This window comes from Choloepus didactylus, chromosome 4, assembly GCF_015220235.1.
Source record: "Choloepus didactylus isolate mChoDid1 chromosome 4, mChoDid1.pri, whole genome shotgun sequence".
Taxonomy (NCBI): domain Eukaryota; kingdom Metazoa; phylum Chordata; class Mammalia; order Pilosa; family Megalonychidae; genus Choloepus; species Choloepus didactylus.
This window is the reverse complement of record NC_051310.1, coordinates 43,556,579-43,579,712: the sequence shown is the minus strand read 5'-3', so window position 1 is coordinate 43,579,712 and position 23,134 is coordinate 43,556,579. Positions and strand designations below refer to the sequence as shown.

General features: G+C 46.5%; 1 protein-coding gene across 3 annotated transcripts in view; it reads left to right on the top strand.

Moving 5' to 3' along the window:
• PLEKHH1 (pleckstrin homology, MyTH4 and FERM domain containing H1) overlaps positions 1-23,134 on the top strand; it is an 80,421-nt gene that overhangs the window by 54,548 nt on the left and 2,739 nt on the right. For 2 of the 3 annotated variants that reach the window (XM_037832467.1, XM_037832470.1), the window contains 19 exons: positions 3,122-3,272; positions 3,467-3,609; positions 4,623-4,733; positions 5,728-5,814; positions 6,122-6,283; positions 8,601-8,681; positions 8,992-9,174; positions 9,544-9,652; positions 10,436-10,548; positions 11,170-11,346; positions 11,705-11,802; positions 12,297-12,474; positions 13,013-13,168; positions 14,280-14,380; positions 15,122-15,263; positions 16,425-16,567; positions 16,699-16,828; positions 22,105-22,191; positions 22,508-22,654. In XM_037832467.1, the coding sequence (XP_037688395.1) occupies positions 3,122-3,272; positions 3,467-3,609; positions 4,623-4,733; positions 5,728-5,814; positions 6,122-6,283; positions 8,601-8,681; positions 8,992-9,174; positions 9,544-9,652; positions 10,436-10,548; positions 11,170-11,346; positions 11,705-11,802; positions 12,297-12,474; positions 13,013-13,168; positions 14,280-14,380; positions 15,122-15,263; positions 16,425-16,567; positions 16,699-16,828; positions 22,105-22,191; positions 22,508-22,654 (2,499 nt within the window). Of the gene's footprint in view, positions 1-3,121; positions 3,273-3,466; positions 3,610-4,622; positions 4,734-5,727; positions 5,815-6,121; positions 6,284-8,600; positions 8,682-8,991; positions 9,175-9,543; positions 9,653-10,435; positions 10,549-11,169; positions 11,347-11,704; positions 11,803-12,296; positions 12,475-13,012; positions 13,169-14,279; positions 14,381-15,121; positions 15,264-16,424; positions 16,568-16,698; positions 16,829-22,104; positions 22,192-22,507; positions 22,655-23,134 lie in introns of those variants that run through there. The other variant, XM_037832469.1, reaches the window with a different exon arrangement.

Genomic DNA, 23,134 nt, shown 5'->3' with positions numbered 1-23,134 from the left:
AACTCTCTTTAGCATCTCTTGTGTAGCTGATCTGGTGGTGACAAAGTCCCATAGTTTTTGTTTATATGGGAGTGTCGTAATCTCTCATTTTTGAATGAGTGTTTTGCCAGATATAGAATTCTTGGGTGGCAGTTTTTTACTTTCAGCACTTTAAATATATCATCTCACTGCCATGTTGCCTCCATGGTTTCTGATGAGAAACTGGCATTTAGTCTTATTGAGACTCCTTTGTATGTGACATGTCACTTCTCTCTTGTGGCTTTCAGAATTCTCTCTTTATCTTTGGTATTCAGCTGTTTCATTATAATACATCATGGTATGGATCTATTGGGGTTATATTGTTTGGAGTTCATTGAGCATCTTGGATGTGTATATTTATACGTTTCATTAAATTTGGGAAGTTTTCAGCCTTTATTTCTTTGAATATTTTCTCTGTCCTTTCTCTTCTTCTGGGACTCCCATAATGTGTATATTGGTAAGCTTGATAATGTCCCAGAGGTTCCTCAGGCTCTGTTCACTTTTCTTCATTCTTTCTTTTTTCTGTTCCTCAGACTGGATGATTTCAATGATATTCTTTAAGTTCAATGATTTTTTCTTCTGCCACCTCCAATCTGCTGTTGGACCTCTCTAGGGAATTTTTTTTTTTTTTTTTTTTTTTTTGGCTTAATAACAGAAGTTTATTGGCTCATGGTTTTGAGGCTAGGAGAAGTCCAAAATCAAGGCATCAGCAAGACAGTGCTTTCTTTCTGAAGACTGTGGCATTGTGGGGCTGGCTGCCTGTGATCTTGGTCTTTGGCTTTTCTGTCACATAGCAATACACATGGCAGCCTCTTCTTTCTCTTCCACGTTCTGTTGACTTCCTGCTCTGGTTGCTCCCCTTGGCGTCTTTTTGTGTCCAATCTCCATTGCTTTTAAAGACTTCAGCCATATTGGATCAAGGCCCACCTTTACTCAGTTTGGACACACCGTAACTGATAGCATCTTCAATGGTCACATTTACAAATAGGTTCATACCCACAGGACCAGGGTTGGAACCTGAACATGCCTTCTGTGGAGGTCATGATCCAGTCTCCAACAGAGGCTAACTCTGAGTGAGAAAATAAAATGCCAGTCCACAAAGATAAACTCTTCACCTAGGAATATGTATTTTTCAGTTTATTATGAATGTTATAGCCGTTTCAGCCAGCATGCCTCTCTAGGGAATTTTTTATTTTTGCTACTATGGTCTTCATTCATCTTTGGTTTTTCATAATTTCCATCTCTCTATTGATATTCTCTTTGTGTTCATCTGTTGTTTTGCTGATTTCCTTTAGTTCTTTGTCCATGTTTTCCTTTAGCTTTTTGGGCATATTTCAGATCATTTCTTAAGTCTTTGTTTGGTGTATCCCAGGTCTGTTTCTCCTCATAGATGGTTTGTAATGCTTTAATCTTATTCTCTGCCTAAGCCATCATGTCCTGTTTCTTTGTATGTTTTGTTGGAACTTGGACATTTTGGTATTTTATTGGGTTTTCACTGGAATTTAGACTATGAGGCATTTGTTTCTTAAGTTTGTATCCAGCTAGTGTTTTGACAGAGCTTTCCTTTAGTACCAGGAACTAACCAAAAAAAGAGAAGAAAGAAAATACCTTTTCCAGGCCAAATTGTCAGGGCCTCCCTGATTCTTTCTGCGCAGTCATCTTTTCTTGGGCATGTGCATCTGGCCCTGGGAACTGCCCCCCCCCCCACCTTATTATACATGATATGAATGTCCTTCCTTCCTTATGAAACAATTTCCTCATGGTCTTGGGCACTATGATGTATGTCCTACAGCCAGCAATCCCTTGCTCCAGTTAGCCACTTGACTGCTTTCCCACAGTGTTCTGTAGGAGACTTCGGTTAACTGCCTTCTACATGCAGGGCAAATTCTGGGACAGTGCGTCCCTTAGGCCACCACTAGACAAACTGTGCCAGACATCTATGCTCCCAGGAACCAGGGATCTGCACTGGGAGCTTGGGCCAGCTCTGCACTGAGCCAGTGAAGGGATGTGGGAGGAGCCAGCCAGAGCACCCTGAGATCTTACTGCTTTTAAGTAGCCTTTTTTTTCTTTGGCACTCACCCCATTACTGCAGCCCTGTAATTGTTCTGGAGCATTGAGAAAGATGTTTCTGCCAGTTCTTGCTGGTTGTTCAGAGCTTCTTGGGAGGATGGAGCCCTGAAGCATCTTACTGTGCCATCTTGATTGGAGTGAGCCCTGCAGCATGATGTTTTCATATATCTTTTTGTTTCTCTTTTTCTTCTTGGTTTTTGAAATTGTAACAGCAATACTTTGTTAAAAAGAAAATTATAGAAGAATAAAAAGCCAAAAGTGAAATTTCCACACATTGCTCTTCCCTAATTCCCATTTCCTCTGGGAGGCAGGTATCAATTAATGGTTTGGTGTGTGTGCTGCAAGACCCCCAAATCATTGGTGCATTTACAGATTCATCTCCCCCCACTCCATGCACACCAAGGGCACCCTTCCATACCTCCACGTGCAGCTCCTCCTCTCCTTTAGACTGCTGTTCAGTACTCTTTGGTATTGATGCATCACAACTGCCGTAATCTTGACTGAGGTCAAACCCCTCTTTTTCTCTAAAATTAATGTGATAAACATCATTGGGAAAATAGGTCTTTGTGCAGTTATACATATTTCTGTAGGATAGCCTCCTACAGGTGGAATTTCTGGGCAAATGAATGTTTTAAATGTTGATAGGTACTGCCCAAATTACCTTCTAAAAAGGCTTTATCATACTAGAGAGTCTCCTTTCCCCCATACTCTCACCAACCTTGGTAGTCTTTTTAAATTTTTGCTGATGCCCACACACATTTTGAAAGCCGCTCCCACACTTGGCCTATGGCATGACTTTCTGGCTCCCTAGTGGCAGAGAGTGAGAGTCATAGCAGCCAGGTGTTTGGCCTGGATAGGGCAGCACCTTGGGAGACAACAGAAGATGGTGGGTGGGTGTGGGAGGCCCAAGGAGAAGCATCGCGGTGAGGTCGCAGGAGTAAGGCCAGGAAGGGCCTTCCAGGGTCCATAGCCCTTTGGAGCACTTGTCTGTTAGGAGCAGGAACTGCAGGAGGGGAGGGCATCTGTTTTGCAGAGAGCCATGCAGATCAGCAACGTGCCCTTTGTGGACGAGTCCTCTGGGTCGGACGATGATTGCAGCTCTCAGGCAAGTTTCCGAACTTCAGTTCCCTGCTCGGAGTCCCGGAAGACCAGTGGACTGGGCAGCCCCCGAGCCATCAAGAGAGGTACAGAGGAGGGGAGCAGGAGCAACAAGGGGCACCTCCTCCCTGAGCCATTGTACATCTGGGCCCTTGCTTGCTCTCTCTCCAGATGCTCTTCCCTCAGCCCCAGACTTAGAGATCCTGGGTTGGGTGCCCCTGGGATGTGAGAATTGGGGGAGGTGTGGGACACAGGGCCTTGACTCCTCTCCCATGGCCAGGCGTCTCCATGTCCTCGCTGAGCTCCGAGAGTGACTATGCCATCCCCCCGGATGCCTGCTCTCTGGACAGTGACTACTCAGAGCCGGAGCACAAACTGCAGCGAACCTCATCCTATTCCACCGACGGGCTGGGCCTAGGCAGGGTGAGCTGGGAGCACGGTCCTGATGAAGGCCGAGTCAGGGTGGGAGCAGACCTCCAATAGACGTGGCAACCCCAGGGTTGGTGAAAGGAGGGTGGGGTCCAGGTGCTGCCATTGAGGTGAGGCCATGGAGACTGGGCAGGGACATCATGTCATCATGGAGTCAGGCACACGCGGACTCCATGAGGAAGGAGAGGGAGCCTGGTGAGCTCCTCTACATACCAGGAGCAGCCAGTTGCTGTGAGCCCACCATGGCCCACCAGGCCACACGAGGGGTTTTACACACCTTACCTCATTTTATACAAAACCAACCCTGGGATGCTAATGAGAGTTAACATTTATTGAGCTCTTACCCTGTGCCAGGTGCTGTGCCAGGTGATTTTCATGCCTTGGCTCATTTGCCCTCCCAGTCCTCGAAGGAGTTATTAATCCATTCTACAGATGAGAAATCTGAGGCCCATGGATGTGCTTCTACATGGCAGAGCCAGCAGTAAATTCAGACATAATGCCCATGCCTTTGCTCTACACCACTGTGCTGCCCTCCGTCTTCATCTCCCCCGTCCCACGAACCCTCTGTCCCAGCCTGGCTGATGCACCTGTTGTCCCCCAAACCGGCCTTCCCCTCTCCCTGTGTGCTGCCTGGGATGGCCTTCCTCCCCTCAGCTTGTCTGAGGCTGACCTCTCCTATGAAGGCCAGTCAGGTCTCTTTTCCCTGGCCAGTCTTTCCCTTCTGCAGCCCCTAATCTGCCATCTTCCCATGGTGAGAGGTTGTCTTCCCTGCTCAGGATGAGGGTCCGTGCACAGCAGGATATCCCTTGCTTTGGTCCTCTCTAAATCCTTAGCAGGACATGGTGCCCTAAAAATACACATAGTAGGTGCTCAATAATTTTTTTTTTAAAATTGGTGACAAAGCAGGGACTCAACTGGACAATTTTGGCCTGTGTAATATTCAGGCGCTCCAAATGATCTCCTTTCTGTCCACACCTCTTCTCCCCCACACCCTTCCACTCCTATAGGAGTCACTGGAGAAGTCGGGCTACCTGCTGAAAATGGGGAGCCGGGTGAAGACATGGAAGAGACGCTGGTTTGTCCTGAGACAGGGACAGATTATGTACTACAAGTCCCCGGTGAGACCCTCCTCCCCTAGGACTGTATAGTTAAAAGGACACTGCCCCAGACTCAGAATTGTGGGAGAGGGGCTGGAGGAGTGGAAGTGTGGCCTGAGGCTGGAGAGGCTAAGGTCTGGCAGGTGGGTCACCCAAAGCATTGAGCCCCACGTGGGGACACCAGCCAGAGGCTGGCCACCGGCTCTCACGATAAAATAAGGCACCAAGGAAATTATTACAGCTCAGCCCAGCCACAGCTTAGGTAAAAGGCATTTCCTTGGTCAGTTGGCTTGGCAATTCCTTCTTCCTTCAGAAGCCAATTTCTTCTTATGCCTGGTCCTGTAAGAGAGCTATTCTCAGGCTATTCTTACACCACGTGGGTTGTCCTAACAGGTAAGCCCATTGCCACCTCCACCTCCTTCTACCACAGAAGTTGCTGTTTGGAATTAGGGAACTTTGGACACTGGGGACTAGTTTGACCGGACCTCTCTGGACAGCCAATTTGAATGTTTTAAAGGAGGCAAAAGGCCTTGTCTCATAGCAACTCCCATTGATTGGTAGTGGCTGCCTAGAATACCATGTTAAGAAGGACTGAGAAGCTGTATCTTGGCTTGGTGAGAAAGCATTTTGTGATTGATTAGTAATGTCTGCAGTGGGAACTGGAAAAGTAACTGTGACATATGTGCACTTATTTATCATGCTTGGTATGAAGAATGCAATGGAAACAATTTAAAGGCTTTATAGTTCAGTAATAACCTGGTGGCTTCTGACCACGTTTTAAAGGCTCAGTCTCTCCTTTTTGAAGCCTTGGATCAGAAGGACCGATGTCCTTAATCAGTGATCCATTTAGCTAGAAACGGAATCCAGAACAAGTTACCCATCCTATCTAGCCCAGAAAGCTTGAGAATTACTTTCCCATTTGCCTGTGACCTGGAAGAAGATGTGATGGTCAGTGATGCTGCTCTGAGAAGGCTCCACACTCCAACCTGTTTCCTCCCCACTCCTTTCTTTACAGAATGATGTCATCCGGAAACCTCAAGGTCAAGTGGAATTGAACTCTCGTTGCCAACTTGTCCAGGGGGAGGGTGCACAGACATTCCAGGTAAGCAGGCTCCCAACAGTTAGTATTTTAGACAGAAGAGGTGCTGGATTTTGATACAGCTAAAATTTAAGACAAAGATGGGGCAAAATGAGCATGGATGAAAGACAGTGTATCAACATTTGGTCATGACCCTAAGTTGTGAGTACATGAAAGGAAGATGAGAGGCAGACTATGAGAGATGGAGAAGTAGGGAAAGAATAACAGGGTAAGAAGTGGGTTTAGAAATGTGTACCCTCAGAGCCAGGATTCTGTTATTCCATTCTCCTGTGTCCCCGCTCCTGGTCCCCAATCCCTCACTCCCCCACAGCTCATCTCGGAGAAGAAAACCTACTACCTGATGGCTGATTCACCCAGCCTGCTGGAGGAGTGGATCCGAGTTCTCCAGAGCCTGCTGAAGGTCCAAGCCACTGGGCCTCCAGCCCTGTCTCAGGGTGGCTCCAAGCCCACTGTGAAGGGCTGGCTGACTAAGGTACGGGGTGGAGCTGGTGAGGGAGGAATGCAGGCCTCCCAAGTGTCAGGGGAGCCAGGAGTGGGAGTGCCAGGGGCAGTCAATGGGTTCCCTCCTCATTGACAGCTCCTTTCTCCAGGAACTTCCTCCCAGCGGTTGGCACACAAACATGGTCTGACCACGCAAAGTGATGGTGCATGATTTCCTGGAAATAGGGATCAGGGCTGTTCTCAAGACAGAAGAGGGAAAGGAGTGTCTTGTGCCTATTTTGAGGTCATTAGGGGTTGCCCCCACTCCCCCTTGTATCCCACAAAAGCTTCAGTTTTAATAGTGGGAAGCAGAGACCTAGGTGACCGTAGTGATGGCCATTCAAAGTCTCAGTGTCTCAGTGTCCAGGGTGCTGAGGGACCTGCCCTAAAGACATGTTTTAGTAAGGGCTCTTCCAGTTGTCAGGAGCAGAGAAGCACTTGTTACCCCTAAGAAAAGGGAAACTAACAAGGATGTGTATGAACTAGACCCGAAAGGCCTCAGGAGCTGAGCAGCTTGTTTAGCTTGTTTTAGCTTGTTTTAGTGCTCAGGGTTTCTCTGCTTCTCCGTTCAGTCTGTGTAGGTCACTCTGCTCTGCCTGTGCACAGTTTCTGTTCCCTTATGACTGACACTTGCCCAAGAGCTTCCATTTCCATGGCCCTGACCTCACAGCGTCCTTACAGCTCTGGCCTCTGCCAGCTGCCAGGTTCTTCTGTGTTTCCTAGTTGACACTCCTGAGCGGGGAAATCTGATGGGCCTGGTTAATCTTTTTCTTGTTTCGTCTAGAAAGTATGTTTATTGATTTATCATCCTGAATATATCATTTATATACATTTATATAAAAATGCTTATTATAGACTAATTTTACAGTAAGTAAATATCAGTTACAGTGTTAATTAGGACTTTGAAACTCACAAAATTATTTTAAACACTATATTTGGCCATATAACTTCACAAAAGAATCATTCCTAAAAGGTTGGTTCCTGGTAAGCTCTTTAAAGTAGAATGTCTCCTTTTAAATACTTTTTTAAAATTATAAAAATTAATATATAGAGAAAATAGGGCAAAAATACAAAATATCTGTGAGCCTCATCTGAAAACACCCAACAGAAGTTGTTTTTTTTTCCCTCATTTGTGGATTTTTGTTGTTCTTGTTGAAATATTTATGTTTTCTTTTATTAGAGAAATTGTAGGTTTATAGAACAATCATGCATAAAACACAGGATCTCCATATACTACCCCACTACCAACACCCCGCATTGTTGTGGAACATTTGTTACAATTGATGATAGGACATTTTTATAATTGTACTATTAATTAAAGTCCATGATTTAACTTAGAGTTCACTGTGTAGTGTAGTTCCATGGATTCTTAAAAATTTTTATTGTTACTATATATCCAATCTAACATTTCCCCTTTTAATCATATTCAGATATGTATTTTATGCTGTTGATTGCATTCACAATGTTGTGCTACCATCACCACAAGAAATCTCTCCAGCATTTTGACGCATAATGCTAGCCCTTGCTCTCTCCACCAGAAACCACACATCCTTTCAAATGATATTTTGCAAAGCCCATGAGAAAAGTATATCTAAATGTCCCACCCACCTTCTGCCATCCCCAAGATTATCAGGGTGACCCCAAATTAAAGAAAAACGTAAATATTTATATTCTGAACAATTAGTGCTTATTAATTACTTTTTGGTAATTAGAAAGTGTTATAGGAAGAGAACAGCCTGGGATAATTCTAATTGGTGGGCTTTGGGACACCCCCTCACCTCACCCTCACTCCTGCTCAAGCCCCGGTTCTGATGCCCCTCTGTGCGACCTCCCTTGATGGTACACACACACTCTCCTCCACAGGAACTGGCCCTCATTCAGAAACCATGGAGAACCAAGAGCCAGAGAGGCTCACAGGAGAACCTGGAGGGGGAAGGAGGGGACCGTGGTCTGGGCCACCCACCCTACAGGAATCTCATCTCTAGCCTTGGCCACACTGAGTGGTAGCCCAGGGATCTGCCTTGAAACAGCTCCCACTCTTCTGGTCTGAGAGTCATGGTTGATCATTTAATGGCAGGTCATAGGTCATGGAGCAGCCTAAGGATGGATGGATGTCACATGATACAACACAGCATCCTCTCTGTGAAAGGGTGGTTTCCTTTAGCAGAGTCCGAGCAGCATTTCCACTAAAGACCCCAGTTTGACCACAGATTTTGAAATCTATCTCCCTGTGGCTTCTCTTTGCTAGTCCTGGATTTATGCTTGGGGTCATCTGGTTCTAATAATGCTAGTTCATGTTTGTCCTACAGGTAAAGCATGGCCACTCCAAGCTGGTCTGGTGTGCTCTCATTGGAAAAACCTTCTACTACTATCGGAGCCATGAGGACAAGGTACTTCCTTGGGTTTGATGAAGGCTTCCAACAGCACCCACTCTACCGTTTCCCCCAACCCTGTGTCCCGATGGAAGCCCCCAGCTTTACATTTGACCCCACCTAACCCTCCAACAAATGCAAATGCCAGCTGGCTGGATCCCTCCAGGGTGCATGACCCATATGCATGCAGCTGGGATGCTGCAATCTCCCCTTCTCCACCCTGTCCTCCTTTCCACTTCCATCATTCCTAGCCTTACAGAGCATCCAGGTTCAGAGAAGCCCCCCCACAGCCCTGGCTTTCTCACTCATTGAAGGCTCTTGTCCACAGCGACCCCTGGGCTGCGTGCCTGTGCAGGATGCACGCATAGAGGAAGTAGATAGATCCTGTGACTCAGATGAGGACTATGAGGCTGGAGGAACCAGGAGATTGCTTTCTTCCCACTGCACCCTGGTGATCTGTCCCCCTGAGCACAGCCCCACCTACCTCCTCATTGGCACCAAGCATGAAAAGGTAAGGGAGGGGGCTGGGCCATGGCAAAGCTTAGACCTGTGATTCCAATCTTCTCTCTTACCCCTGAGCTTCCCAGAATTCAAGTTTATTTCCTTCTTGGATACTTTGGCAACCAGTATTCTCTGAATGAGATACTCCCGTACATTGTATTCACTTCCTGTGATCAACATCTCTTGATTAGGGTCATAAGATAGGACCACAAGGTTGGAAACTTAGGTTCATGTTCACCTCATCCCAAGTCTTTCCTCTTAAGAGGAAGCCAAGCTACCTGAACCCTACCATGGGCTGAGCTCCTTCATGGAACCTCCTGGGAGCTAATGCCACTCCTCCCACCCCATCTCCACCAGTTGGTTCTCCATCCCTTTCTAGGATACGTGGCTTTACCACCTCACGGTGGCTACAGGTGGAAGCAGTGCCAAGGTGGGCACTGCCTATGAGCAGCTTATTGGAAAACTGATGGATGGTGAGGGAGACCCAGGTAAGGCAAAGGTGGCCATCAATGCTGGGGTTGGAGGGTGGTGCCTGGGCGATGGTTGGTTAAGAACCCAAAGAAAGCATTATTGTACCTTGAAGCTTTTTAAATTTCTATGCCACAGAGGGGAATTCCTGTTCCAAGCTCCAGGGTTCCTTTGTCTCTGGTCAAGATATTGAAGTGACTGTGCTTTGTATTGGGGGGAGTTTCTCTGGGAAGCAGATTTTCCAGTGACCTAGGTAAATGGGTTACTCTGTTCAACCTGTAGCTTTGCTGGCTAGGAAGAGGGTTGAAAAAGAAGGTAGCTGGTTAATCTATAGTTAGAATTTGTTAATTAATAAATGAAGCCTAAATCAGGATCAGGCTAACCTAAACCTGGAGTATTTGGGGGCCTTTATTTTGCTACTGATACTCAGGGCACTGAGGAACTAACAGCACACACCACACACATCTCTTTACTACTCCTGAGGCTTGTTCAGTCTCCTCCATCCAGACCTGACACTGCAGGGAAGAGGCATCCCCAGCACACATACTCTTGCACTTCAGATGCCCACGGTCTTCCACACATACCCCTCTTGCAGTCCCACAAAGTGGCAGCCACTTTCCTGCATAGTCATTTTGTGAGTGTGCTAACTGCATACTCCACACCCTGAGGATGGTAAGCCCTGCACATCCCATGTGTCTAGACAGTTAAACCACCGTCTTCCCTATAAATTAAAGTGGAGCTGGGAGGTGAGTTCCCGCCCCACTGGTAATTGCTGCTGCTCTCTGGTGCTGTGCTCTGGGCAGATTCCCCACTCTGGAGGCACCCCATGCTGTGCTATAGCAAAGATGGGCTGTACACCTCCCTCACCACCTTGCCCTCAGAGGCCCTGCAGACGGAGGCCCTGAAGCTCTTCAAGGTAAAGTGGGTGCGGACCGCAGCCCCACCGGCAGGTGGAGCCCACATGGTGTTAATACTCAGGGGAGGTGACCCATGCAATTAGGAGGGGGCCCACAGAGGGATGTGAAGAGGAAGGAAAGGCAAGTCCCCCAGGATCCCCGCTGCAGGCACGTAGTCCTCTGCCAGGAGGAGAGCTTCTGGGAAGGAGGAAACTCTGGGTCTTTATTCATGAGTCCTGGGAAGCTCCAATGAAAGCTCTCCCTTGAGGAGCTCCCTTCCGCCTGTAGTAAACAACGGGAAAGGCCAGGTTTATATTGCATCTGGATCTGAGAGCATCCCACCTATTTTAGAATGCTCTTTTTGCCTATCTGAATTTTCTATTTTTTTAAATGGACATGTCTTGCTTATGCAATGGAAACATTTTAAAGAAGAAAAGATTCTATCCCAAAATACCCCCTTCCCAGCAAGCATTGACACTCACAAGCAGTGACAAGTGAACTTGAGCCTCCCTTGAGGCCTGGGCGAATGGCTCAGCCTGTTCACTTCCCCTTTGGAGTTGGAGACACCATTCCCCTGTCATGGAGCGGGTGATAATTGAGGGCATTTGGTTTTACTGTGCCCACCGTCCCTTCCCTCCCAGTCCTGCCAGCTCTTCATCAACGTGCCTTTGGAAGCCACCTCAGTGGACTACCATGTGTCCTTGGCCCAGACAGCACTGCAGGTCTGCCTGGTTCACCCTGAGCTGCAGAGTGAGATCTACTGCCAGCTCATGAAGCAGACCAGCTTCCGTCCACCCCAGAAGTACTCACTCGTGCAGGTGGGCATCCATGGGGACGGATCAGTGACAGGAGCCCTTGGCAAGGGCTGCCCAGGGGGTTGGGGGAGGTGGAAGGAAGTGACTGGGCAGGTATCTTCAGAGCCTTTCTTATTTCTAAGAGTTGAGCTGGCCAGTGGGCAGCCTCTGTGCTCAAACCTGCTTCAGCCCAGGTGCCTTCTCTGGTCCCTATGCACAATCAGATTCTGTGGTTGCCATTTTGAGCAAAGGCTGACCAAGTTGGCCATCCCTGGGACCCACAGATGATTGGGGGCTCTGGTTAGGGTAGACGGAAAGCAGTCAGAGAGAGCAGGTGGGCTGCAGAACCACACTTATCCAGGGTGCCTATCCCCCATGGCAGTGCTGGCAGCTCCTGGCTCTATGTGCCCCGCTCTTCCTGCCTCAGCATCACTTCCTCTGGTACGTCAAACAGCAGCTCCAACGCCACGCAGATCCCAGGTGAGTGAACATCAATTCCTCTGCCATTCTAGCACTACCAATTGTGGCATGATTAAGAGGGATATGGGGACAGACCAAATAGAAAAACCTTCAGATTGCCCGTAGCCTCTGAAATTTGCTGGGTTGTGCATGGAGACCACAACCATCATGTGTACACAAGTGGGTTGTGGAGATCTGGCCATGCTTGGGCTTCTCTGTACACCAAACTGTACATCCATGGATGTTTTATGGGGGCTGTCACATGAAACCATATTGCCCTCAAATTTTCATTCTCTGCTGCCTGAAAGAAATTTTATCTATGCCAGCAAACCTGTAGTATATAGGCCCTGAGTGAACAAATTAACATCCTCAGAGTCTTTGGGGCTTTTTTCACAGCCTGTCCCAGGCTGCATATTTGGTCCTGGCTAGATCTGGGTAGGGGACCCAGGGTACTAAGGTAGCAGGGATGGGTGGAGTCCCTAGTATTCTCCTCTTATGTCTCCTGTATCTTCCAGAAATGAGACTGGCCAGTATGCTACCTATTGTCAGCGGGCAGTAGAGCGGACTCTGCAGACTGGGGAGCGGGAAGCCAGGCCATCACGCATGGAAGTGGTGTCCATCTTGCTGCGTAACCCCTTCCACCATTCCTTGCCCTTCAGCATCCCCGTGCACTTTGCCAATGGAACTTATCAGGTCAGGAGGCTGGGTGTGCTCCCTGTCCTGAGTCTTCCTATATCACCATCCCATAGAGAATAGCTTCGGGCCAGGTGGGTGCTAAGCCTTTTTAGGCTGGGCAGATTTTTAATAGGTAAACCAAACTGGGTATGGGGATAGGCCTAGAATTTGGGGGGTGGAGTTGCTGCTAATGTGGTAGGAAGAAAGGAGCTTGAATCACAAAAGCGCTTCACTCTTTGGGGCCCTGGAGGTAGATCTTTTGAATCCATTGCATGAACAGGGAAGCTGAGACACTGACCAAGAAAGTGGCATGACCACAGGCATCCAAATGATTCATGTAAAGGAGAAACAGAACTTATCTGATTCCAGTTTACAAGGGGCAGATTCACATACCTTAAACACATATAAATACAGAAACCAGGTTTCTTTGGCCTCTTGCATTCACCCTTATCTTTTCAATCCACCCCTTCCATGTTCTATACTCAGACCCATCCACTGCCCCAGTGAGTTCATCTCCAGAAGTACACTCTGGGACAGAAAACCTCTTCTTCTTCAGGTGGTTGGTTTTGATGGCTCCTCAACGGTTGATGAGTTCCTCCAGCGGCTGAACCAGGAGACAGGCATGAGAAAGTCATCCCACAATGGATTTTCCCTCTTCACAGATGATCCTTCTGGCAGGGACCTGGAACACTGCCTGCAGGGGAGTGTCAAGGTGACCCCCTCCTGAGCCACCTCCGGTATATTGGTGGTGGGGGGAAAAACCCATCTGGCGGGTGCTTGACTGTTCAGCAGCCTGTTTGGTGCTGAGCCCTGGGTGCTCCTACAGGTCACATAGACACAGATGTGTGATTGGAAAGGAAAGGGTCGGCAATTCTGTGCCATCCTAAAATGGACCCGTGCAGGCAAAGAAAAGCTGTGTGTGCCCACATCTCTGGAGACAAGATCTCCACACCCCTGCCTCCCTTGAGTGGCTGTGCAGCCAGCATCCAGTAAGTCACGCAGTAGAAAAGCTGCTTCTCAGCTAGCAGTAGTCCTGACTGAGTCTCCTGCCAATTACGTATGCACAATCAGGTGGACGTCGACATGCCTAGACTCACTAGACGTTGCATTGTACACCGTGCCTCACTTTTCCCCTGACTGCAAGGGCCTGTGTTATGTGTATAGGTCCAAGCACATTTTAAGGAGGTAGATCCTTATGGTGCCTCTGTAAGTAAAGGTCCTTGAATGGGATTTAAGAAAGACCTATCTTATATTGTGGTCTGGGGTTAGTGCCACAGGGGATATGTGTTTGTAGGACAGTGTGCTGTAGTACTTAATGAGGGGATTCCAGCTCTAATGTCTTCTTTCTTTATGGTAACAGGATAAAGACTTCTATAGTGTTTTACCATTGCCTGGAAAAACTTTGCTATCCACCTTCTTAAATTTCCCACCCCCATAAGGCTTTGTTACATAGTAGGTCTCTGGGTATATTTGTTGAAGAGGAGAATGGCCTCAGTAGAATGGAAATGGAGCCAGTAATAGGAGGCCATGTTTCTGACTGGGGCCTGCTATCCTCAGGGGAGTTCCTCTCAGGTGTTAAGGCTACTGGAGGCAGCATTCCTTGCTTTGCTGCCCACACGAGGGCATCCTCTACCTCCCCGTCTGTGGGGGAATTGCAGGTACCTCTGGGCCTGGGAGCATGAGGCTCCACAGGTCATCCTCCTGTGGCTGTCCTGGGGAGGACAGTCACTCAGCTCAGCTCATCTCTTCCTGAGTCCCGCACTGGCTAAACCTGCTTCTCTTCATCAGGAGCTTTTCTGACTTTCCTCTTTTGCCTCCTTAAGATTTGCGATGCCATCTCCAAGTGGGAACAAGCCCTGAAGGAGCTGCACCCTAGGAAATCTGAGGGTGGCACACGCATCGTGAAGCTGATGTACAAGAACAGGTCCTGAGGACTGCTCGTGGGTGGTGCCAGATGTGGGGTGCCAGTTCATTCCCTCCCCAACTGGATGGCCTGCCCCGGATAGGCAGAGGGGCCCATAGACACAAGATTGCTTGGTGGTTCTTAGCTGCAGGCCCAGGCTGGCTCTGCTCCTGATCCTCTGAGACACTGGGCAGCTCTGGCCCTCGGTCAGCCTTCCCTTGTACTGCATGCATCCATGCACACACACTGCCCATGAAAACAGATCAACCTCATTGGTTGCTTTAAGAGAGTGAAATTTTGAATGGATACCAAATATTTAAGGCTAAAGAATAAATAGCTCCTATAACAATTCCAGGAAATACAGAGGTAGCTATCCTGACTTTCTATCAATTTGAGTAAAAACCTCATCCCAGTTATGTCTTCAGGCAAATAATTTCCATTAGTCTCCTAGAATTTTAATTCATCCAGTTCCCTAATAAGTAAGTCATGATTCTAGGTACCAGATTCTTTTCACCTAATGCAGTAAGTCTAATTGTATTTTCAGAGTAAACCACATGCTACTGGTTGGTGTGAAATATGCATGGCCCTGTATCTGCTGTGTCATACTTAGTTAAATTTTTCTAGAAGCAGTAGAAGACAGGTTCACAAATGGTATTCAGTAGTTTCTTTTTTTGAAATCCAGGTAAACAGATCCAGAGAAAACCTCATCCCTGTTTGGGATCTCAGCTAAGTTCTGGCCTTTTCTCATTCTCTTCCTTATAGGCTGTACTTTCGGAGTCAAGTCAAAGGGGAGACAGAGCGAGAGCGGCTGCTGCTTGCCTCTCAGACTAGTGGAGAGATAGTAGCAGGGAGGTTTCCTGTCAACAAGGAACTGGCTCTTGAGATGGCTGCCCTGATGGCCCAGGTGAGGTTCTCTTCAGGAATCAGGAGTGTCAGAGCGCCATCTTTGGAACCATGGTGGAATGTACCATACAGCCTAAAACACAGAGGATTCTGCAGATCTTATGGTGCCCGAGGAGAAGGTGGCCCAACTGTCCCTGGCTTTGGAGAGATGCAGACTCACTACCCAGCAGAGCTCCTTAATGTGGGTACAGGCTAAATGTAGCCTTGGAATCCAGAGACTTGGTTTTGAGTCCTGGCTATCTTCTAGCCATGAGATCTTGAGCAAGTCACTTCACTTACCTATATTTTAGTTTCCTGCTCTGTATACTGAAAACAAAAATACTTCCCTGCCTGCTCCCACAGGGTTGTTCTAAGTATCAAATGAGATAAGGTATGTGATAAAATTTGGAAACTCAAACATTTTAAATTAGAATTAGGAAGAGGAACACACATTTAGACTTTGACTCTTCTCCCTATTGCCTGTGGAAGACTGTCTTGCCAGAGACCTTTGGGACACCTTCAAGGTTCCGATAAGAAAGAATATGGACCTACATTGCCAGAGTAGGAGGGGAAATAATAATTGATCTCTGTAGCAGTAAACATTTATTGAATACTTTATAGAGGGTGCTGTGCCAAGCACTTTATGTGTTTTATTATTACACTAAATAATGGGGAATTGAAGCTTAGAGAATTTAAGTAACTTGATTAGGTCACAATGATGATAAATGGTAGAGCTTGGATTTGAACCAGATGTCCGACTCCAAAGGCCACACCTGGGACACTGTTATACTCTAGGATCTGTAGCATCTTCAGTCCTGTGTTTTTTGGATTGGAAACCAGAATTCCCACATTTGTATGTTTTTTGGATTGGAAACCAGAATTCCCACATTCTTTTCCCTTGTTTGTCACTAATGAGCTGTGTGGCTTTGGATAAAGCACTTAAACTTAGCTGCAAAATGAGAGTTGATATAGACAGTCTCTAATATTCTTGCACCCTATGGTTGTTAATCCAGTGTCTATGAAATGAGAGAAAGGGTGTGTTCACAGGTGTTTTTCATATCCATTCATATCCCATCAATAACATAATGAAGTAATGATTTATTTCACCTTTCTAAGAGTCCTCCTCTCCCCATCCAACAACTCCAGATTCTTGAACTGGTCTTCCCTTGTGCTTCTACCACAGGTAGAATATGGGGATTTGGAGAGGCCTAACCTGCCAGGCCCTGAGGGCACACCCCCAGCCAAGGCTCAGCATCTCCTCCAGCAGGTCCTAGACAAGTTCTACCCAAGACGCTACAGACACGGGGTTCCCCCTGACCAGCTGAGGTAGGCTGCAGGTTCTTGGAGAGTGTCCCTATGGGGAGGCATGGGCTACAAAGTTGGAGCAGGCTTCAGAGCTGCAATGAAAACATGTTGGCACTTCATTGGCACCATTTCTCTCCATCCATCCAAATCAGGCACCTGGCAGATATGCTGACAACAAAGTGGGCAGCGTTGCAAGGCTGCTCCCTTCCTGAGTGCATCCGTATCTACCTGACAGTGGCCCGGAAATGGCCCTTCTTTGGTGCTAAGCTCTTTGCTGCCCAGGTATGTGTCAGTGGTTACCAACAGAAGGAGCATCCCACACCCTGAGGAATGCCCTAAGTCTGTCCTGGAGCTCCTTCTGTGTTTGAGCCAGTCCAGTCTGCAGCCCCTGCCTCCAAACTAGCAACCACCAGGGGTCGCTCTCTCTCCACACATTTCTGGCATACTCTAGATTTCCATGGTCCAGAGCAGTGTTGTGATTCATTGCTTTGGGGCTAGGATTATTTCTGGATGATGGTCATCTTTCAATTTTTGACTTCTCTCTCAGTGCTACTCCTGAAAGAAAAGACAGGATCAACTAATTTACACAATGTTTCAGAATTGATTTTGATATCCCTCTCAGGAGTGCTTCCACTTAAGGGAAAAAAAAAGTTCAAAAGACAGAACATACAATCTAAACAAATAGCATGGCTTAGCATGGCACCCAGAGGAATTAAACTATTCAAGCAACAGTTCATTTCACCTGCCTGAAGGACAGGTGGCCAATAGTAATTTCAGTTAGAACTTTGCTCACTGGGGGTATGGTGTGCATGAACTTTATATATAATCACTGTCTTCAAGGCTGGGTCCTGATCTGTTCACTGAGGCAACAGATCAGACATAGGACACTCATACACTCATTCATTCAACAAGTAGTTGTTGCCCTCCTGATATGTCTCAGGCACTGTGCTAGTTGTTATAAGAGGTGAGCAAATCAGACAAAGTTCTTGCCTTTATGGAGCTTCCCATCTAGTGGGGGAGATAAGACATCAATCAACCAATCAAACACATGCACTCTTTCTATATAGATATGTTTTTTTAATTTTTAAATTTAATTAATTTCACTTTTTACAAACTGTCACAAGTGCTGTGAAGGAAAAGTACAGGGTGTTAACAAAAACATAGAACGGGGGCTCACTTGCTCTGGAAGGTTGGAAAAAGTTTCTGAAAAGGTGACACATCCATCTATCTCCCAGCATTTGGATAGGAGAGAGATCCGGATTACCCTGTTGTAGCCCTGGTAGGAAAAGTAAGTCATCCCAGGAAATGCCCACCAATAATAGTCTCTTTTTTCCCTGATAGAGCCTAAAGCCCACAAAATTGCATTTTTGCTTTCTTATTTCTTTTATAGCCCCTAGGAAATAGGTTGAAGCAAGATGCACTTCAGCTGGGAGAGACTAGGCAGAATACTGTTAGCTTCAAAGAGCTACGAGAAAACACCCTGATCTCCATTCCCATCATAGAGCAGCAGGATTGGCCTCTATTCTGCAGTATAAAGCTTTCCAACTAGAGTACTGAGACAGGATGGGTTCTCTAGAGAAAAAGAACCAACAGGATATATTTATCTATATTAGATTTATTATAAGGAATTGGCTCATGCACCATGGGGGCTGGCAAGACCCAACTCCATAGGGCAGGCTGCAAGCTGGAAACTCCAATAAAGATGATGCTCAAGTCCTTAGTCTGAATTCCCCAGGGAAAGCTGGCCAGTTGGAGATTCTGGCAAGAGCCAATGCTGAAGTTCAGTCTGAATTCCTCTTCTGACATCTGAAATCCTGTTCTGGCTTTTAGCACCTCCAGTTTACCAGATGAGGACAGTCCTCACATTGCTAAGGGCAAACTGCTTTGTTGATGGTAGATGCTATCAATTGATTATAGATGCAAATCCCATCTCAAAATACCCTCAGATTAAAAAGCAGGCCAGTGCTTGACAAACAACTGGGTAACTAACCATCACACCCAGAGAGGGTTAAGTAGGTGACCAGAGTCCCAAGGCCAAATGACTCCTGCCATCAGCAGCCTTGTCTTTTTACCCCAGTTTGCTGTCCAAATACCACTTTCTGTTTTCCAAGATGAGGAAAAGGTTGGCAATCACTGCCTAGCAGACTCCTGAATATGCTTCCTTCCCCAGGAAGCTCTTAAGAGTTTAGTTTCGGAGGAGAACCTAAGATGGCGGCTAGGTGAGACAGGGCGAAAAAACACCTCCATGAAAAATACTAGATAAAAACCAGAAAGTGACCCAGAATACACTTCCAGCGATGCACCAGCTGGCCAAGGTCTGCTAAATCCACAGGGAACATGCATTTGGTGAAACCAGGAGCCTGCATTCTGAAACGAGTGAGTGAGCTGGCTGAAAGTCCTGCGGCTGTGCTGCGGTGTGTGGAAGTGGTGGGCTGGTGTTTGGAGACAGACTAGTTCTTTAAAAAAAAAAAAGCCCGGGAGTGGCTGCAGATATGATGGGGAGAGCCGTGCAGTGAAGCATGGCGGGAACAGGCTGGGCTAACCCTCGGTGTCTGGCGTGGAGGATACCCCTTCCCACACCCGCTGCTGATTGTCTCGAGACCAGAAGAGCAGAGGGGAGCCAAAAGGAGAAAAAAACCTGCACTCCTTGCAGCCATCTCCCCAGCAGGCGGGGGACGCTCCTGCCCGGGGCCAGACCCACAGCCCAGAGCCGCGCCAAGAAACCCAGTGAGATGGGGAATCTTTCCTGGAGCACTACACACAAGCCACAATATGAGCCGTGGACAGTGGCCTTTAATACACCCACGGCTGATTGTCTCGGAGCTGGGAAGGCGGAGCTGTGCGCAAACGGGGAAGTTAACGCGTCCCATTCAACCATCTTTGAAGTGGGCTGGGAGCGCCCCTGCACGGCCCAGCAACCCAGGGCTTCCCTGGCGGGCCGGCATGCACTAGTGATGTGGTGCGGACCTCCCTCAGCAGAGGTCCTGGAAGAGCACAGCTGGGAAGGGGGAACCGCTCGGAAATCCCAGGGACCCTACGTGAATACCAAGGACTTGTGGGTCAGTGGCAGAGACAATTGGTGGAAAGACTGTAATGAAGGCTTAGGCTCCTGCAACAGCCTTAAATCTCCGGGAACACCTGGTAGGTTTGATTATTAAAGCTGCCCTGCCTGCCTAACCACCCAGACACAAGCCCCACATTCAGGGCGGACAGCACCAACAACACACCCAAACTTGGTGCACCAATTGGACCCCACAAGAATCAGACCCCCACACACCACAAAGCTGGGGAGAACTGACTTGAGGGGAATAGGTGACTCACAGACGCCATCTGCTGGTTAGTTAGAGAAAGTGTACGCCACCAAGCTGCAGTTCTGTCAAATTAGGGATCAAGTAAAGCAAATGCCAAGAGGCCAAAAACAACAGAAATTCTTAAAGCATATGATAAAACCAGACAATATGGAGAACCCAAACCAAAACACCCAAATCAAAAGATCAGAAGACACACAGTACTTGGCACAATTTATCAAAGAATTACAGACAGGCAACAAGAGCATAGCTCAGGATATAAAGGACATGAAGAAAAGCATGGCACAGGATATAAAGGACATAAAGAAGACCCTAGAAGAGCATAAAGAAGAAATTGTAAGAGTAAATAAAAAAATAGAGGATCTTATGGAAATAAACTGTTGGCCAAATTAAAAAGACTCTGGATACTCATAATACAAGATTAGAGGAAGCTGAACAACAACTCAGCCTCCTCGAGGACCACAGAACAGAAAATGAAAGAACAAAAGAAAGAACGGGGAAAAAAATTGAAAAAATCGAAATGGATCTCAGGGATATGATAGATAAAATAAAACGTCCAAATTTAAGACTCATTGGTGTCCCAGAAGGGGAAGAGAAGGGTAAAGGTCTAGAAAGAGTATTAAAAGAAATTGTTGGGGAAAACTTCCCAAACCTACACAATGTAAATACACAAAGCATAAATGCCCAGTGAGCTCCAAATAGAATAAATTCAAATAAACCCACTCCAAGACATATTCTGATCAGACTGTCAAATACTGAAGAGAAGGAGCAAGTTCTGAAAGCAGCAAGAGAAAAGCAATTCACCACATATACTCGGCGGCCACCATGGAGGTAAGAAGGCAGTGGCATGACATATTTAAAATTCTTAGAGAAAAATTTCCAACCAAGAATACTTTATCCAGCAAAACTCTCCTTCAAATTTGAGGGAGAGCTTAAATTTTTCACAGACAAACAAATGCTGAGAGATTTTGCTAATAAAAGACCTGCCCTACTTCAGATACTAAAGGGAGCCCTACCAACAGAGAAAAGAGCTGAGGGACTTCACCACCAGTAGATCAGTCCTATAAGAAATGCTAAAGGGATTGAGCAAGCTGAAAGGAAGGGACACTAAACAATTGACTGAAACTACATGAAGAAATAAAGGGTACCACTAAAGATCACATGGTAAATATAAATACCAATACTACTGTATTTTTGATTTATAACTCCACTGTTTACTTCCTACAGGATCTAAAATACATAAACTGTAATGATAAATCAGTGGTTTTGGACTCAATGTAAAATATGTAATTTTTGACAAGAACTACATAAAAGTGGGGGAATAAGGGAGTACAGGAACATAGTTTATGTCATATTGAAGTTAAGTTGGTATCAAAGAAAAACAAGATTGTTATAGATTTAAGATGTTAAATTTAAGCCCCACGATAAACACAAAGAAAGTATCAGAGAATATGACCATAGAGATGAAAAGTAGAGTATGGGTTCTGAGAAGTGGGGGAAGGGGCAATGGGGAGTTAAGAAATGAGTGTAGGGTTTCTGTTTGGGGTGAAGGGAAACTTCTAGAAATGGATGGTGGGAAGGTGATAGCACTGCAACATTCTAAATGTGATTAATCCCACTAATAGAATGCTAGGGAGGGGGTAGAATGGGAAGATTTAGGCTGTATATGTTTCCACAATTGAAAAAAAAAAAAAAAGTCTAAATAGATTACAATTAAATGCCAAGGATGATCCTGGATAGGATCTGAGGATGGAGGAGAGGAGGAGAGGAGGCTCAAAGGGACACAGATGGGACATAAGGAAAAAAAAAAAGGAAATATAGAATGTAATCTTTGTATCAAGGTTGAATTTCTTGAACTTCTTAGCTGCGTTTAATGGGATTGCATAAAAGAATGTTCTTGTTCATGGGAAATGTATATGCGAATTATATTGATTTTTCAAGGATGTGTGCAGCTTGATCTCATATGTTCAGAAGACAGAGCAATAGATGATGGATGATAGGGAGGGAGAGAGGGAGGGAGGGAAAGAAAGAAAGAAAGAAATGGTGGTGTGACAGGATGTTAAAGGTGGTGGATCGGGGTATCAGGGGAGGGGGGTCGGGGTATGCTGGAGTTCTATGTATGGGGTTTGTACTGTTTTTGCAACTGTTCCTGTAAGTTTGAATTTATCTCAAAATAAAATTTATATAAAAAAAAATAGAATTTAGTTTCTCTAGGCCATAGATACAACTGATGGGATTTTGTTTCCTCAGCCTGCCCAGCTGTCTTCCAAGGAGAATACTCTGGTGTGGATTGCTGTGAATGAGGATGGCGTTAGCATCCTGCACCACAACAATATGGTATGGAGGGGAGGGGTGAGGACTGGCTCCCTGACACCTCCTTCTCCTGAGCATTGTCTTTTCTTCTCTCTGGACTCAAAGGCCTGAGCTATGTGACCATGGTTTCCCTACCCCCACCCCTGCCTGAGCACAGCTGTTCTCTAGTCTAGACACAGCTTGTAGACATTCAGGATGTAGATTTCCAAATTGTGACTATTTCAGAGCTCTCCTTTCCTGGTTAAGGGTTACCTGTGTCCAGAAGAGACAGGAGATGTTGGTGCCTAGGTGATGAGACTGGTGGAAAGTTTCTTCAGACCTAACTGGCTCCTTTCCACAGCAAGTGCATGTCACTTACCCCTACTCTTCAGTGATGACCTTTGGTGGCTGCCAGGATGACTTCATGCTTATGATTAGATCCATTCCAGACCAGAGCTCTGGAAAAAGTCGCATTGAGAAGTTGATCTTCCGGATGGCTGCTCCCAAGGTAGGTTCGACAGCTGCTAAAACATTTTACTTTGATCTGGTATGATGTGTGGGCTTGGAGCTTAGAGAGGAAACTGGGGTTATGATATACTCTATAGAAGGGCCCTGAAAAATGAAGTCCTTGGTGTAGCTATAATGAATATCCCAAAGGATTCAGGTGGACATGCATCTCAGTAGTTATTTCTGAGGTGGAGGGACTAGTTGGGGAGGGAACTAACTCTGGTCCAGCTACTACTATGCTCTTCATTTTATCTTTTTTAGTTCTCTGAAGCTCTGGCACCATCAGGCCTGAGTGAAGTGCCCATTTTCTTTTCCTTTCAGCAGGCCCAGGGGCTGGACCAGCTTGCTTTTAAGAGTGTTCTCATACTATCCTTAGGTTCTGGTGTCCTAAACACTAGTCACACAGTGGGAGAGTCTCTACAGTGCTTCCCCTGCCTTGTGGTCTTGAAGACAAGCACAAAGACCTCCTTGTTTTAAGGGC